Source organism: Styela clava, chromosome 13, assembly GCF_964204865.1.
Source record: "Styela clava chromosome 13, kaStyClav1.hap1.2, whole genome shotgun sequence".
Classification (NCBI taxonomy): Eukaryota; Metazoa; Chordata; class Ascidiacea; order Stolidobranchia; family Styelidae; genus Styela; species Styela clava.
In genome coordinates this window covers 3,844,543-3,862,065 of record NC_135262.1, presented here as the reverse complement: position 1 = coordinate 3,862,065, position 17,523 = coordinate 3,844,543, and the positions used below count along the sequence as shown (strand labels likewise).

The 17,523-nt window shown below is 38.3% G+C and overlaps 1 protein-coding gene across 1 annotated transcript; it reads right to left on the bottom strand.

The window, feature by feature from the left end:
• Positions 1-5,814: 5,814 nt before the first annotated feature.
• On the bottom strand, positions 5,815-17,112 carry LOC120333184 (uncharacterized). The gene is made up of 5 exons (XM_078119390.1): positions 16,998-17,112; positions 15,826-15,921; positions 14,664-14,938; positions 10,786-10,914; positions 5,815-7,215 (listed from the first exon to the last, which is right to left on the bottom strand). The coding sequence occupies exons 1-5, from the start codon at positions 17,110-17,112 to the stop codon at positions 6,277-6,279; spliced, it is 1,554 nt and encodes a 517-aa protein (XP_077975516.1). The 3' UTR covers positions 5,815-6,276.
• Between the last annotated feature and the right edge of the window lie 411 nt (positions 17,113-17,523).

Here is a 17,523-nt window from a genome sequence, read left to right as displayed (position 1 = left end):
AATATTTACCTAGATAAATACAATGACATATTAACAGAAACTTCGGGAAAGCAGACAAAACCCAAAATAAGGTTTAAAACGTTACTATGAAGAAAGGAAAGTTAATGCAAAGATAAGGACATGCGTCGCTCACTCATAGATATATATGCTGCTAGACTTCTACTGCTTGAACATATATGCAACACGCCGCGGTTTCTTGGAAGCAAAATGCTCAATAACGCGCTGATTAAAGTCATGCATCCCAGAAATAACGTATCTGTGAATGGATAAAACAGCCAAGGAATTTAATCTATCTTGCTTCATTGTGTTTCTGAGATACGTTTTAATACGCTTCAGCGTGCTGAATGTTCGCTCTGCGTCGGCGGAAGAAATAGGCGTCGTCAAATGATGTCCAGAAATTTTGCAGACGCCGCAAAGGTAGTTACTAGAGTGTTATCTATGAGGAACCCATAGAGCGCGCAAGTTGATGTGATGTTCAAAAAAGTTTGATTGGTGTATATACATCGCAATTCATTTTCCAATTTACCCACGTTTATCATGGGGTAAAATTTGGAACAGTAGCCAACAAATGGATGGGAAATTGACGTGCAAATTTTGAAAAAAATTTGGGGTTGATCAAAGAGAACGCGGCAAGGTGTTCAGTGCGCAGACGATCGCCTATTTGATTCACCAGAATGTCACAGCATTCCTTTGCAGACAAAATCAAACGCTGCGTTGTTTGCCCGCGGCGTAAAGAAGCACTCCATGTGTCGTCGTATTTTATTGTTTCTCGGATACGAGATACAGCATCGCAGAAGTCTGGATTACACGACAGCACAGACGCTCCATCCATTAGCCTTGACTGCAATGCGCCGTATAATACATCCACGTGATAGAATATTGTGGAGAAAAAAGCGAGGAAAAATGAAAACTCACCATCTTCTAGCAGACGCTTTAGAGTTTAGACCTGCCGCCTCCCTCACAGAGCGTTCGTCCCAAACCGGAGAGCTCTGAATGCCAATGAAAAACTCATTGAGCTCAGACCTAATTTCGGACACGCCCTGCACCACGCGTGATTGGAAGTTCCAACGTGTTGGTGCACAAGCTGGGAGACGGCGGCTCCATATCTGGCGAAGGAGGTCAGAGCGCTTCGGCGAAACGGAAAAAAATGAAGAAAACCCCGAAACATTTGCAAAAAATATACGGACGAGAGGGGTATCAAGACACATATTTTTAATAACGAGGTTGAATTGGTGTGCATAACAATGTAAAAAATGCGCATGAGGAAAATCTTCTTTTATATAAACTTGAACACCATGTTTCGACCCACTCACGACTGCCGCGCCGTCATAAGTTTGAGCTATCAATTTTGACATCGCGTTGTAAGGCTGTAACACTTCTTTCAGTACAGCCGATATCCCGCAAGCCGTGCGATCAACGATTGGCACAAAGCTGTGAAATCTCTCGGTAGGTTTACCATCTTTCACAAACCGAAAAATCAGCCAGTTGGGAAACGCACGTGATGTCAGTTGTCTCGTCAGACTGAATCAAAAGGAACTGGCAATTCTCAATTTCCAGAGCTAAATGTTGTAAATAAATTTTATACATTGAGTCGAGCAAATCATTTTGAATATCCTTAGAATCTTAGATGGCCCTTTCGAAACAGTTGCGGCATCAAGATGATCTCTCAATACTGTATCTAGGGATGCGGTGTATTCCACCATATCCAAAAATACCCCTCTATTAGAAGAGCCAGCCCGTTCATCGTGCCCACGGAGGGACAGCTCGTGACAACCAATGAACTTCAAAACATCTATCAATCGACCGAGAACATGGCGGTTTTTCTTGACGTTTTGGTTGTACCGACGAATAGAAACCGCGCGTCCTTCATCCAACTGTGCTGCAATATTAACATTTCCGAATGTTCGGTATTTTATTGCATTGTCCAGATGCTCCATAGAAGATTGATGATCCCTGGCACGCTCGGAAAGATGTTTAAGATCTCTAAAACCAAATTTACACCAACGTGAGTCACGGGCGGTAGCAAAAAGTAAGCAATAAAAACAAAAAAGTGCATTTTTGTCCTCGCTGTAACACAACCATTCGTGTGTTTTATACCAAGTTTCTGCGCAGAATGTACGCCGACGCTTTCCTCCGTCATGGAATTGTTCCAGTGAACAATTTTTTGGTTGATAAGGCCCAAGACGTTGTATCTCTAATTTTTGTTCCAGCGGCAGCTGCGAAAACGGAGTGCGAAGTAGTGCATCAACCTTATTCATTATGAGATCTAAGGCTAAGAAATGCGAAGCCGGAAAGAAGTGAGGAGCTCAAAAGGAATGTGGAAAATCGAAAGCAAATGGACTAAAGGTCTCTAACTGATTCAAATAGCGAAACAAGCGACAAAAACGAAGGCGAGGAAACTATCATCTCTTCAAGCAACCAACGAACGAGAAGGAATGCGTGAATATGTCAACACGTTGTTGTAAGAAACGTCGGCAATGCTGCTATTACTCCACAGGCCTTCAACATACACCCTTTAATAAGGCTTTCTTCAACGAAAGAACGCGACTATTTCGTAATCATCTCACTTATGGAAAAGCTTGCTCTCACTGAAGCTTAACAAGTTTTGTTTGAGACTGAAAAAAAAATTCTATGTTTCACCAGTGAAAATTTTAACTGCGATGCATTTTCGTGACGAATTGTTTCCGTATAGACATGGTATTTCCCCCTATGTAATGAGTCATAATGTCATCGAATGTTGCATTCTTTTCGAATAGCAATAATTGCACAACATATGAGACACTGAACCTTGTTAATACAATTTAATACAAAATACAGATCCTCCTCACTTCTCTTGAAATATTCTGTGCTCTTCCGAAAATGTACGATCCTTGGACATCGCGTGTGGGTTTACTTCTTTATAAAAAGTTTATATTAATTTAGTTTTGCTTTAACTGCATATGTGCAGAATTAATGACTAATGATTGTCGTGCCGGACTCTTGATGTTAAATAACACGATAAAACTCATAGTTGACATCGTACTATTTTAGTTTTTTTTTCTGGAAAAATCTTAACCATGACGCCGGCCGTGTTAGAGATCCCTGCGTTAGGTTAATAACGTTTTACACTTGCGAAGGAAAGCGATATGTGTTTTTCATAAAGAATGCAGAACTGCTACGTTGCAACGTAATTGCGAAACGTCGCTGTGTAACAAAGTAGTTAGTTTGTTTAACTCAAGTCCGCGCAGCCGACACGTGAAAGATTGTTGAACATTGAATAGAAAAGCTTATACAATTTTACTCATGCACGATATATTCAATCAAAGATTACCATTCGAAACAAGGTCCAGGTTAAAACGAGGACAAATCGAAGTTTTTGTTATTTAATTCGAAGGCTTTTCAAAAAAAATTCACGCTTTTCAATTTTGCCGATGTTCGTACGATAATTGCAACATTTCTTCATCTCATAATTATAATTAGTCTCCTAGATTGCCTCTCAAACAATATAAAACATGTCTAAATATAATAAGAGGTTAGTGAGGTATGAGGTTTCAAAGTTGCATAACTCACACGAGATAATAAGATAGATAACTATCGCAACTTTCACGAAACCGCACGATACCAGTATTATTCCACTAGGCAAATAGCAAGAAAAAATACTGAACTTACCCGAATATAATCCAAAACAGTAACAAATCTCCAAACAAATTAACAAACGAAACCTGATCAGCAGACTGACGAAGCTGAAACAAACCGAGGCTGCAGCGTTCCCGCTATTCGCCGGACTCATAATGAAGTCCGATATGCATCATTGCAGTCGGTGTCTCCCCTCGGTTTATAGTCACTTTGTTCTTGACCAAAGAGCCCTGGTCTAAACAAGTTGAGGTTCATCTATTTACAGCACTAGCGGTGCTAGCGAAACTGTAATTTGCCGACGATTCGACTTCTATACAAAAATTCCTAATCAGAGCATGATGTGGTAAAGATACTAACGTAAATAAATATAGCAAAGATAATTATGAGTGCGTGATATCTAATCTGAATGCACGATAGTTTGATACAATAAGTAACTTGGCGGAAGATTAAACAAGCTTGGGGACAATCTGAACAACGATTTCTAAGGGAGACTGGAACGCTTTATTATCATTCATCGAATTTTTATCTTCGTTCATATGGTTCGAGACGAGCCTTCCTGTGATGTGTTTTGTGAAATCTTGCTGTTCTAACATTCAATACTTCGTGTGAGATATCGATAAGTTTGGACTCCGTTCGTTCAACACAACACTGATGTTTCTCTGATGTAAACAGGACTCTCATCGCTACCGGAAGTCGCATGCATCAAGCACATTTTCTCACAAGTTCGGGAGAGAGATAGTCTTTCATTTGGAAAATCCATCAGCCTTTTCGCAGACCTCACACTCATAGCATTTCTGCCAGTACGGCTTGTAACTATGCAAAGCTATAGCTTAGCATCGTTATAAATAGAAAAAGGTTCTCCAATTGCTTGAAATCGTAATGTTTTTTTATGTATGAAATCGAATATGCCTTTAATGTTTTTCTTGTAAAAAACACCTTCCACATTGTTTACCTCCAGTATGGACAAAATAAGACGGCAAATCATATTTTATAGTGTTTTTAATGAAATGGATGAGCTTGGTGTTCTTCAGCGATTTATTATTTGGTGACATTTTTGTCAGACACAATCTAAAATCACCCCGTTTTCTGATGGAGAGGCGATTTCATTGTTTTGATAGCAATAGTAGCATGAAAACCCGATATTCATCATATAGGAGATCGGAAATGAAAGAACACAGGGTTCTACTCCTTCGAAAACCGCCGTGTACTTGCCTCATAGCCCATTTCACATTAAAATAATAAAAACAAAGTTAATTTTCTCAATTTTGTGATTAATGATTGTAATGATTTTACAGCCTGATGACCTGCACCAAAATACATGATATATAACGATCTTCGGTAAAATTCATCCTCGAATCCTCATCCTAACATTACCAGTCCAGTCCATAGAATTGATCAGTCATTTGTTACTTATCGATCTTAAGATCGGTAAGTATATTGATAGGTATTTGTCTGTATGTATGTCTGTCTGTCTGATGACCGCGATATCTCGCGAATGCGAGGTTGAATCTGCTCCAAATTTTGCATGTGCATTCATCTTATCTCGGACCAGAAACCTATTGATTTTGGGCGAATTATGTGGTATAATTAGCGAGTTATCAATCAATTATTGATATAGTGATCTAGATTTTTGTAAAGCGAGAGAATTTTGAGACCCGCCGAGTGTGTGTGTGCGATGCGCAGTGCGCAAGTTACAAGAGCGGATGAATCGAAACTGCAGTTTCTGTTTTGGGGGATCCCCTAACTATCGATCGATAAGTCTTCGGTTTCCAACCGATATTCTCGTTTTAGATTTGTCGACTCGAATGTGGAAAAAGCCTTGACCGACTATTATTTTACTTCGGCCGTATTTTGCGGACCACTGGTATACGCGAACTACCGTACCTTATGGCGGAGACGAGTCCAGCAATCCTTTCGCGTGTGATAATCGCCCACGTGATTCAAACCTACAAAAGCACGCAGAGTACAGTAATCAAGTGCACGATGCGCCGAACAAAACCAGGTTAGGCGAAATCGCCCCCTTCGACTCCCCCCCCCTCTGGGGGGAGGGGGCTGTATTAGAGCATAGCTCTTTTGTTTATTTTTAACATGTATATACTCGATGGTAATCGTGCGCTTCTTAGATGAATCCATAGTAGCAGTCACCAAAATTAAGAAAAATAAAAATAAATTCAGCAAAGTATACAATTCCACAAATAATCCTCTTATTTAAAAGCTATAGATTAATTGCAGTAATAAATGAAAGCCAAACTCATTTTGAAATGTCAGTAGATAAAAATCCGTTTTCAATAATTTTAAACAGACAAAAAAGCCCCATATATTTTGCAATCCTTCCGCTAAGTCTTTACTAGTGCATTCAGAACAATATTTTCAGCTTAATTTATTTCAGTCACTTTTAAAAATTAACTTTTAGCAATATTAGTATTTCTATTATGGCGTCTAAGTACCATTTTGATTGTTGATTGCCACGCTTCGGCAAAGAAGTTTCTGCAACGTTGTGAACATTATATTTTTCAATATAAATGAACTAATGAATCGCTTCCTACAGATCACGCAAAAGACACACTGATATCATTTCTGCCAATATGGCCATGCGAGAACGTCTTTCTACATTTGACGCAACTGTAACAGCTTTTCCTCGTTTTCATTCGACGAACGGTTTTACTTTCCTCCCGTTCGAACATGATGCTTTTCGCGTATATGGATTTTCAAATGCCTTCTTAAGTTGGAACTATCTGAAAAACACTTTTCACACTGTTTGCATGTGTATGGTTTTTCTCCAGTATGGGTTCGAATATGAGTTTTTAAATGAAAACGATGCGAAAACTTCATTTCACATTGAGAACAACCGTACTGTTTTTCTCCGGTGTGCATTTTGACATGCCTCTTCAAGTTAGAACTGTCCGAAAAACGTTTTTCACATTGTTCACAAGTGTATGACTTTTCTCCAGTATGGGTTCTCATATGCCTCTTCAGACGGTCATGTGTTACGAAACTCTTTCCACAATGTTTACAAACAAAGGGTTTCTCTCCAGTATGGGTTCTTATATGCATTTTCAGATGATAATGTCTTGCGAAACACTTCGCACAATGTTTACAAACAAATGGTTTTTCTCCGGTATGGATTCTCACATGACGTTGTAATTGAGAATTATTCTTGCAGGACTTCTGACATTCCTCAAAATGAAACATTTTCTTCCGAGTAGGAATTCTTTTATGCTCTTTCAAATTACTTTTCGTAGTGTAGCGCTTATTACCATGTTCACAAGCAAATGCTTCATGTTCGCTATACATTTGTTTATGCACCTTCACTTGATGTGGAATAAATCTACAGCATAGTTCACAAGAATATGGTTTTTCTCCATTATGAATTTGAATGTGGCGACGGCATGCATTTGGTGATGTAAAACTTTTTTCACAAACGGACAGTCGTTTTCGTGTGAAGACTAGTGTATGACTTTGCAAAGATTCTTCCCGTGTATTGGACCTATCAAGTTGTTCAAAAGAGTACGACATTGTTTTTTCAATATTATGAATTGTTGCCGGTACTATAGATACAATTCCCTTGGATACATATACAGGTGACCAAATCACGTCGCTTCACAATTTACGAATAAGTCGTAATACATTCGTAACAAGATTTCTAGTATGACCTGTGATACAATAAAACACATCAGAAGCAGACATTTATAATTTTTTGGTTTACTGGTACGTGTAGGCTCTAGAAGCATATTGAACGTTGATCTAATACGCGACCAGTAAACTTAATCTTCAGCAGCAGAGTAGCAGGTTAAATAAAAGTAACTGGACAACCATTCTTCGTGTTAGTATATTTGTTGTCTATGTATGTTTCCCCGATCTTTGACCCCCAAGAAATTTTCGCTGCACTTAATTTTTAATGTTTATTCTGAGTTTTTTTTGTGTAGTTGGCACTTAAAGAATGGTTTACGTATCTAAAACCATCATTTTCGCTTAAAACTTTCATACACGTGCCGCTTACAGGTACTGTTAGCTACTATTAGTCTGGTGAAGTCTATCGCAGCTTAGTCGTGACTAATTTTTATTATTATTGTAACTAAAACTAAAGCTCCATAATAACAATTAAATTATTTGATTTACGAATTATTTAAATTTATGATTTACAAATAACACGTGTTTACAACAATGCATGGATGCATATTGAGGTATTATATCTGACACTGGCAAACTGCGGCCCGTTGGGTGATTAAATCAGGCTGCCATATATTTCTGGTTTTCTCCATTTCTTGATGTACTACATATTTCCGTGTAATTTAGTTTCCAGGACTGTTGTGACAGTTTATTATTTATAAATATAACAAAAATTATGGATTTAAGAATCTTAAAACACATCTTTACCTGAACACAAGAACATGCAACACAATTACATTGAGTCTTTAAGTATAGCGAAACTTAATCGAAACACCGTCTGATACTCGTAACAGTCAGTAACCAATGCTGTGACACGATAAGGTAGAGATACTAGCGTATATATACATGACGAAGACAATTATCATTGCGTGATATCTAATCCTAAATGCACGATAGATAGTTTGATATAATAGATATGAGTAATATAGCGAAAGTTCAAACAAGCCCGGGGACTAAACAACGATTACAAACAGACGAGAACAATATCGCTTCTTTATCAATTATCGATTTTCTTCTTTGTTTATTATTTATATGGTTCGAGACGACGTTTCCTGTGGTGCGTTTCTAAAATCCTGCGGTTTTGCCATCTAATGCTGTGATCTATCGAAAGGGCATGTTTGACTTTTTGGACTTCTTTTGTTTGACACAACGCCGATGTTTTATGCTTCGAGTTCCTAGACCTATTTTTTCTACGATCTCTACAGGATATCGCACGCGTCCCGCCGTTTTAATGTTCGGAAGATAGACAGCCTTTAGCTTTGTAAATCGATTGGCCAATTGTATTCTGGGATTTGAAACAGACTTTGCTATGATTCTCATGCCAAACATAAAGCATCAGCGGAAGAATTTCACAAACTCGGATATTCATCTTCACAAATAGTTAATAGTCCACAGGGGTGCGCAGCATTTTTTCGCCATATAACTAACTTCTATCCGGGCCATACAAAACATACTAGTTCTTATATGCTGGGGATGCAAGAGAAAATAATGCGACTATTGCTTAGTCTTGCGGTAACGACGCCAGGTAAAATGATAAAAGTCGCCTGGGGTTCGCGGGCCGCCGGTTTCACACCCCTAGTCTAAACAAATCAGTGTTTACAACCTTTACAGACACATTTTTCCTATTGGGTCTCTTCAACCCCCTCCTTATTCAAAAAAAAAAACTGTTCCAGTGGAAGCTTAATCATCAGTGGACTTGTGACATGCACTTAGGTTTATGAATATTTTGTAATGAGAGCATACAATACTAATGAATGAATCAATATGTAGCGAGACTCTCGTGTTAATAATGTCTTGGTTATATCTTAAGTTCTACACCCAAGCTATTATAGAATAAGGGTTCAACTGTTAACGCTTACACTTCTTTATTACACCAGCTTTACAAACAACATAAGATGCTTACAGCGACAGAACATTCTAGCAAGTGACGCAACTGCGACACGTTAGCATTAGACAGATAGCACAATCAATTAGTAGGGACGTTACTCGACAAGGCATTATTAGCCATCATCAACACTCCCGCAAAAATATTTCGTGGAAATGACCTTAAAAACTCTCGGACATAAGCTAAGACAACTTTTTTTTGTTATTTCGTCAAAAAGCATAACATGTCGGTATAAAAAGGCAATGGTAATCTAAAATTTGCGCTTTCGCGTTAGCAAACTCATCCACCATCTTCGTCATATCAAGTTGGGTCGAGCGTTCAAATTCAATACTCAGCAGAGCCAGTCCAGAGAGTCTTTCCTGCGACATCGTGCTCCTTAGATAATTTTTTATTAATTTCGGTTTCGAAAACAAACTCTCGGCAGTTGAGGTAGTTACGGGCAACGTTGGAAAGATCACCAAGGCTGTACAAATATCAGGAAAACTTGAATCTTTTCTCTTTGTTTGTTTTGTGTAATATGATACGGAAAACCCCCTTTTCCGCTGTGTATTCCTCGGGAAAGGCCCTCGGGGTCGACACGAGCCTTCGTCTATTATAATTTTTTTAATTTGTGCTGATTTCAACGCCAATAAAGTTCTCCATGTCCGATGGATACTGGCATTGTGTCAGCTTCGTTAGCGAATCGTCATCTAAAAATTGAGTTTTAGTCGTTTTTACACCAAATTATACAACTTTTTCAATTTGCTTCAAAAATCAGTAGCTTACCTGTGATAATTGTCGTGTAAGTTTTGGAAGAAAATTCATTCGCGCCGGCGCCATCACTTTTGGAGATTGAACACGTATATGGTTTTTCGGAGTTTGCTACCGATACAGTGGCGTAGCCAGTCCAAAATTGGGGGGGTGGGGGGGATTTGAAAATTTCAGAAATTTTATTGGGTTTAAGACACACTTTCTTCAAGCGCAAAACAACAACAGTTTATCAATAAGCAAACTGATTCAACAACTCAGCTGGCTTTTTGTGAATACAAAATCCATTTTAATAAACAACTTTTAATTTGAAACAAGTATTAACAACGCAATTTGAATAAGTGAAATACATCGCCCCGATTAAAAGTCCATTCTTCGCTTCCCGCCAGCTATGCTCGACACAACTCGATTAATTTTCTCCTCGGTGACGATTTCACGGCGACAGTGAAGTACACACAAATCAGAAAGGCGTTTGGACGTCATTGATGAGCGCAGCCATGTCTTTACCTGTTTCATGCATGAGAAAGACGCTCAGCCTCACAGGTAGTTGCTAGCGTCATAGCGATCTGAATTGCGGTGTGCACGCTTGGATAATTTCGAGCGCTCAGAAGAAGCCCCTCTAAACATTTGTCTTTAACGTCGGAACTCAAAGAAGTTCTCCACAGCCTCACTTCATTCTGGAGGTTATTCAATAAATACAGACGCTCTACCTCATTCACGTGAACTGGTTTGTTCGGCGAAAAAATTGATAGCAATGAAAAAAATGAAGGGTTGTCAACGAAGCGTTCCCGAATAGAGCAGCTCAAGCCGTCGACGTATGGGAGATATACGGAACGTTTAAAATACTGGGATGCTGAATCAGCACAGACATTATCGCGATAAACTTGTATTTCGACTACTCTGGGTATTGTCAACTCTTTCAAGCCAGCTATTTCACAAGCTTCTTTGTAAATATTCAATGCAATTTCCGAGTCATGGCGTTCTTCAGCGATAACGCTCTGAAGAGAGGATGTGAGGTTCTTTACTGATGGCACACTGACTGCGACCGCCTGAAGTGCGCGCGCTAGTGGCTCCATCAGTACCGAATATCGACCAATCAAACATACGGCGTAGATAACGGAAGACTTTTTCAGAGCAGATTTCAGAGAGAAAGCCTTCGCCCGCGTCTCACTGTTAGCATCTCTCGCCAAAGAATCAAGAGCCTCAAGTACTGATGATTGCAACTTTACTTTGGTCATTCATGGCCAAATTCAAACAATGAGAAGCGCAGTGCACAAATATTGCGCGCGGGTATTGATCACGAATGCGTTTTTGCACACCGCTGGAGTGACCTACCATTGTCGTTGCACCATCATAGCCTTGCCCCACAAGATTTTGCAAATACACTCTTACACCAGAGAGGTGGGTCAAAATATTTGAGGAAGTTGACTCGGCAGAAACGGAATCCATTTCCACTAATCATGTGAAGCGCTCGCACACTTCACCACCTTTCCCGTACCTCAAAACGATGCTTAGTTGTTCTTTCCCAGAAATATCACATGATTCGTCGGCTAATACGGACACAAACGATTTATTAGCCTCCATAACGATATCTTGCACTATCATGTTGCTTGCTACCTTGAGAATTTCATTCTGTACCATCGGGCTTGTATACTTGGCGTTACCGGTCATTCGAGCGAAATGCTTTTTCAAATCTCCATCCCCTGCGTCGATATGAAATAGAAGAAGGTTCACAAAATTAACACTATTCCCGGAATGTCCGTGCAGAGTATGTTACCCGAAGCACAGAACATGACAGTCTTGACAATGGAAGTCATTATTCGTCTGTTTTCTTTTGTTTGCGTAGCATATTGGGCCTCCATGCTTGCACGCACATTTTGACCAATTTCCATGCTTTTGACAAAATATTTCATTCTGATAGCCTTCGTAATTGTGCCGGTGATCAAACCACACGAAGCCGAAAATCGACGACTTCCTAGCATTGTTACGTAACAAAACGATCTGAAACGAACTAACATCAACAATATCAATAAGATGTAGATTACTGGTTTTGCAATGCAGCTTTTGGTTTGGCGGCCTAAATTTCTAAATTCTAACCGCTTGGAGCCCCGCTGCACTGTGCACAGTGTATTATAAAGATAAATATTAGATTTCAGTGCTATTTTTCGATATATCCTCCCTTTGCCTTCATTACACGCCTCGATCTGATTGGAACTTGATGGTGTCTTGTGAATTTTCGTCCCAAAAAGTCATCAAACTATGCCTTAGTTAGAGCAATTGTTCTCAATCTGAGTTACGCGTACCACTAGTGATACGCGGGAGTATTTCAAGTGGCACGAAAGCAGCTTCGAATTGTTGCAACAATTTACTTTTGTATTTGCTAAACGGCGTTTATAGCGCTACCAATCCTTGTCTTTAGAGATCGCCCTCGCCCGTTACTGTCTACTTATAACGAAAAGGCGTGTTTTTGCCCCCCTCTTTTTGCTTTGAAAAAATGCTTTTGTGATGGGCGGGTTGCTATATATTACAATAGCGCTGTAAGAGTGTTGGTCTTATAGCGTCATTGCTCGGATTGTTTAGGCATAAAACGCATCGGAGTACAACTTCGCCATTCACTGTCGTATTTATAAAGCCAAATAGTGGTCATCACACATTCTCGTTTTTCCGCTCAGTTTGCAATACCTGGTAAAGTCAAACTATTTTTTAAGTAAAACTAAACACGCAATAAACCTATGCTTAAATGTATTTTCGTTTACATAAGACACATAAAATTTCAATCAATTGTTTACTTCATCACTATTGAGCACTGCAAAAATGATTTACTGCAAAAATTATTCACTTTACTGTTTATTTACTAAGCAACAATTACAGACTCCTTACCTTTCCCAACGTTTTCAAAATTCACTACCAATATAATTGGACAACCACCAGGTTAAAAAAATACAGTTTACAAAAAGGAGAATTGCGAATGAATTTATGTAAATTTAAAAGCAGTTCATTTTTAATAGTTACAATGCATGTTGATGTTTCCCCGGTCCTCGATCGCTGAAAATAAAGTCGCTAAGGCGTTTGCGATTGCATTTTGTTTAAATCTCGATTGTTTTCATCAGCATGGCGTTAATTAAGCCGTACAAATTGCAGGGACATATTGATGTGATTTGCAGGAATACGAATCAAAACAAAATGTAATCGGGCACTTTGCCACACTTTTTATGTCCGCGGATTACCGTGTTTTTTTGGGGCAGTGGTGCTCTTATTTTATCGACGCAATCGCAGATTTTATTAAATAAATAAAGCAACCATCAAATATGTACATCGGTCATGGATTATATATTTTATTCAACAGAAAAACCATGACATATCCATTGAAAAAGTTGGGTCTTTCAACGAGTGTCGTAATCTCGATGACTGTCTCAGGAGCCGTACCGCAGGGATTTCGAGTCGTTGAATATGTATTTTTCATCTAGCCTACTAATATACTTTATATTTATTTTCATTGTACCAAATTAAATATACTTTTTGGGATATTATACCAGATCTTTCTAACGACGATAACAAATTTGCATGAGCGCAATATATATCAAAACTAAATCTAATCGGGCAGTTGATCACACATTATTATGTCCGTGGATTGGAGTGGTATTTTAGATTGGTAATCAGTTTATTTTGTCATGAGTCGCCGCAACCGCGAGTTACCTTGAACACAAATGAATTGAAATAGTGAGACATTTTAAATTCTTGTAGTTGTCATAGATTGAATATTACGAGACAGAAAAATTTAATAAACCGCGGAAAAGTCGGTATTTTTAACGAGAGCGGAGACCGTTTCAGGAGCAGTTACATGAATATTTCCGATTTCATTTTGTGACCTTTCGCGCCCCCCTGTGGGCATTTCGCCCCCCCCCCCCAGTTTAAGAACCACTGAACTAGACTGATGCAAAAACCGCATTCCACATTTGAAACATCCTAATGTTTTCCTCGTGTGGATTTTGAAAAGGGGCAATTCCGAGCAAACCATCAATTTTTTTTAAAAGTTTATCAAAAGTCATAGAAATTTTATTGGACTGCATATATTTTACCGAAAAAGTTGAAATTTCACCCAGGTTTTTGATGATTTATAAAAATGGCCTGAAATGTAAAAATTTTGGTATAATTGACATATTTCGTGATGATTCGTGACACAAAGTGTTTGACTGCGTGATACAGTTATTTCATATGAAATAGACGCACTGAATTTAAGTTAATAAAGTTTAAATAATTGCAGTGCTGTAGGACTATTCTTCACTCATTCAACGATTTATTACCAGGATTCTAAAAGATGATAGAGGCCGCTGTTCCGAAGTGGAAAAATGTCTTGTAGTGTCACATACAATATGCACATTATTGGCATGGATTTACAGTGTTACATTGGGTAACTTGAGAAACACATAGGGGGGTCCTTCAGCTACTGCACCAGAAAATATTATGGGCTACTGCTGTACCATCGCAAAAATTTACAGCACAACACAATGTAACGTTAATCCATGGTGGATTTGCGTATTTTACTACATTTTTTTATATCCACTAAGTAAGTCTCGTGTGTAACTTTTGTGAAATTTTTCATATTCAATAAAGCAATTGTTTGGACAATGAAACGGAACATGTAGCTGATAATGTAAAAAATATATTGCATCTAACAACATGCAAAATTTCTGGAATTGTCCTGTAGTGTCACTTGGAATAGCCCTATGATGTCTTAAGCCAGAACTGATCGAAAACTTTTTCCACATTGTTTACAAGTGTATGAATTTTCTCCACTATGAGTTCTAAGATGATCTTTGGGAATACATTGTCTCGCAAAACACTTTCCACAGATTGTACAAATAAATGGCTTTTCCCCAGTATGGATCCGCATATGAAATTGTAATATTTGTTTAAATTTGAACGATTTCTTACATTCTTTACAGACAAAGGGTCTCTTCTCTGCATGGATTTTTTCATGTGCCTTCAAATTAGCTTCCCAGTAAAACGTCTGCCGCAGTGCTTACAAGAGTCCGATTTTTCTTTGGTTTGAGATAGAATGCGGTGCACGAATGTACTCGAAGCTTCCCTAGTATGAGTTCGAATATGCCTATTCAGATTAGAATGTATCGCAAAGCCTATTCCACATTGTTTGCAAATAAATTGTTTTTCTTCTGTATGGGTTCGCATATGGCTTTGTAAATCTTCATTAGCATTGAAGCACTTCAGACATTCTTTACAAACAAAAGGTTTCTTAATATGAATCGTTTCATGCCTCTTCAGATTACCTTTCTGAGCATGGCATTTTCCACATTGTTCACAGGAATATGGTTTTTCTCCAGAGTGAATCAGAATGTGGCGCCTGTATAGACTAAGTGTAAAACTTTTTTTGCAAACTTCACAAAAAGACATTTTTTTTTGTGTGTGAATTCGCATATGACTTTCCAAGTTCCCTTTCAGTGTAAAGGACTTTTCACAATGTTCACAAGTATATGGTTTTCCTCCAGTATGGATTCAAACGTGGCTAATATATGCACTTGGTGTTGTAAAACTTTTCCCACAAACTTCACAAAAAGAAAGTCGCTTTTGTGTATGAATTCGCATGTGTCTTTGCAAAGAACTTTCTGTGTGAAGGACTTCACAAAGTTCACAGGCATACTGCTTTTTTTTTTCATGCTATGAGTTGGTGTACAGCTTTCTGAATGTTGTTGTTATAAATGTTATTTCTTGTCAGTTGCCTACAGCATGTCTTTTCAGAAATTTTTAATAATCCAATCGTCATACAAGTCTGTTTCTTTTTATTCAACAAAACAAATTCCCAAATAAATGCAGTTACATTAATATGTGCGCCCGAGTCTCAAGTTTCATTACAATTTGAATATTATTAAACGTTGAGACATTTTGCATACCTTCGGCGGTCCGTTCCATCATCGCTTCGTTTTGAGCCGTCAAGTTTGCTATTTTCTTTTCCATTTCACTTATCCTGTCTTTCATTATCTTAGAATCTGCAAAACAAGTTGAGACATTTTCATTATAGTTCAGATTGTAGGTGTGCGTGTACGCGTTGAATCGACGTTCGCGTTTCTAATAAAACCTATAGACGAATAAATTCTAAATATGGGTATATGGTATATATAGATAGGGTAACCATATTTTTTTGACTTCAAAGCGGGATGCCTCCAAAGACACAACCCCTTAGCCGTGATCCTGTAACTATCTAAATATCGGGTTCAGTTCGAAAAATAGAAAGGAATAGACGCTAACGACACAAATGATCCGAATTTTGATTTTTTTATGTATATCAAAAGGTATAAAGAATAATAAAATAGTCTGCCGTTTTCAAGCATTGAGAATTTACTTATTCGCCCAAGCATGCTTTTTTGTTGATAGTACTTTTAAAAAGACGTTGTTCAATGTTACATTCACGTGAACGTCCGAACAGGACCAATTAGAATTGATTTTACATGTGATACGTTCGCGAACAATGTTAGCAGGAAACAAACGAAATAACGCATCCACCTTCAGTAAGTAGGCTAGCGTTGCGCTACGAAGCAACAACAGTAACAAGTTCGTGTATTATGCTGGATGGCTGAACGCCAAAGCGGGACTTTTGACTGAGTTGTCGGGACGGCGGGACAAGAAAATGCTAAAAAGCGGGACGTATGGTAAGCCTATATATATATCATACTTGCCTGTAATATGGACATAATGAAACGGCAAAATTTTACGTTTTTCTGTACCATTACCATGTTGCTTTGAGCTTCTCAAATTATTTTTGAATTCGATTTGCTATGTAATATACTTGCATATACTTGCGCCATGCCATGTACGTATCATGTCCATAAACAAAATTTCGCAATTGACGCACGTGTTTATAATTCATTTGTGACATCATATACATTTTGAGAGATCTAGGATCGTTATTATGATGTCATAACAAATTTCCCCGGAGACCCTCCATGACGTCATTATAATTTTCTCATGTATCTGTAACCATATTATAGAGTCACAAATTTCCAAATTGCAGTTACAAAATCATGGGCCAGTACTCTATAACGCTGCGTCGAGAGTCCCACTTCACCTTTGATCCCTGATTTTCCTCTTTTCCCAGGTGTTCCTTGTATGCCTCGCGCACTGTTACTAATCGGACTATCATTTCCAGCATCGAAAATGTCTTCGATTTCCTTGCAAACCATGTGTCTGTTAGTTCCAAAACATTGTGCTATTACCAAGCTAAATAAAATCCCCAAACAAAATATCGTCATGATCGTCACTGTTTTTACCTCTGAAATACCAAATATATAAATGATGTTGTGCAACATGACATTCTAAAGCAGTTGTTCTCAAACTTTTTAAGCCGCGCCCCTATTTACTTGTCAAGTCGCGCGCCCACCTAAAATAACTACTTACAATAAGCTACAAATAATAGATAGTAAGGAGTAAATATATTTTATTTAAAAATCAAAAAGGTTGGAAATATGTGGATGGAATCGCAATCTCCATACAGTAAAGAAATGTAAATATCCAAAATAAGGCGGGCAAGATCAAACATAACAAAATTAATTTTAATTAGCTTCACGCCCCTTCAAAAAATTGTCTAAACCCCT

What these genes read in the sequence shown, in the direction of transcription:
- LOC120333184 (XM_078119390.1), bottom strand. Translation starts at nt 17,112, where the DNA reads ATGGTTTGCAAGGAAATCGAAGACATTTTCGATGCTGGAAATGATAGT. An exon ending in GATGGAACGGACCGCCGAAG is followed by an intron (nt 14,939 to 15,825) that starts GTATGCAAAATG and finishes GACTCTTGTAAG; the next exon opens with CACTGCGGCAGACGTTTTAC. An exon ending in GTGGAAAAAGTTTTCGATCA is followed by an intron (nt 10,915 to 14,663) that starts GTTCTGGCTTAA and finishes TCCTCTCTTCAG; the next exon opens with AGCGTTATCGCTGAAGAACG.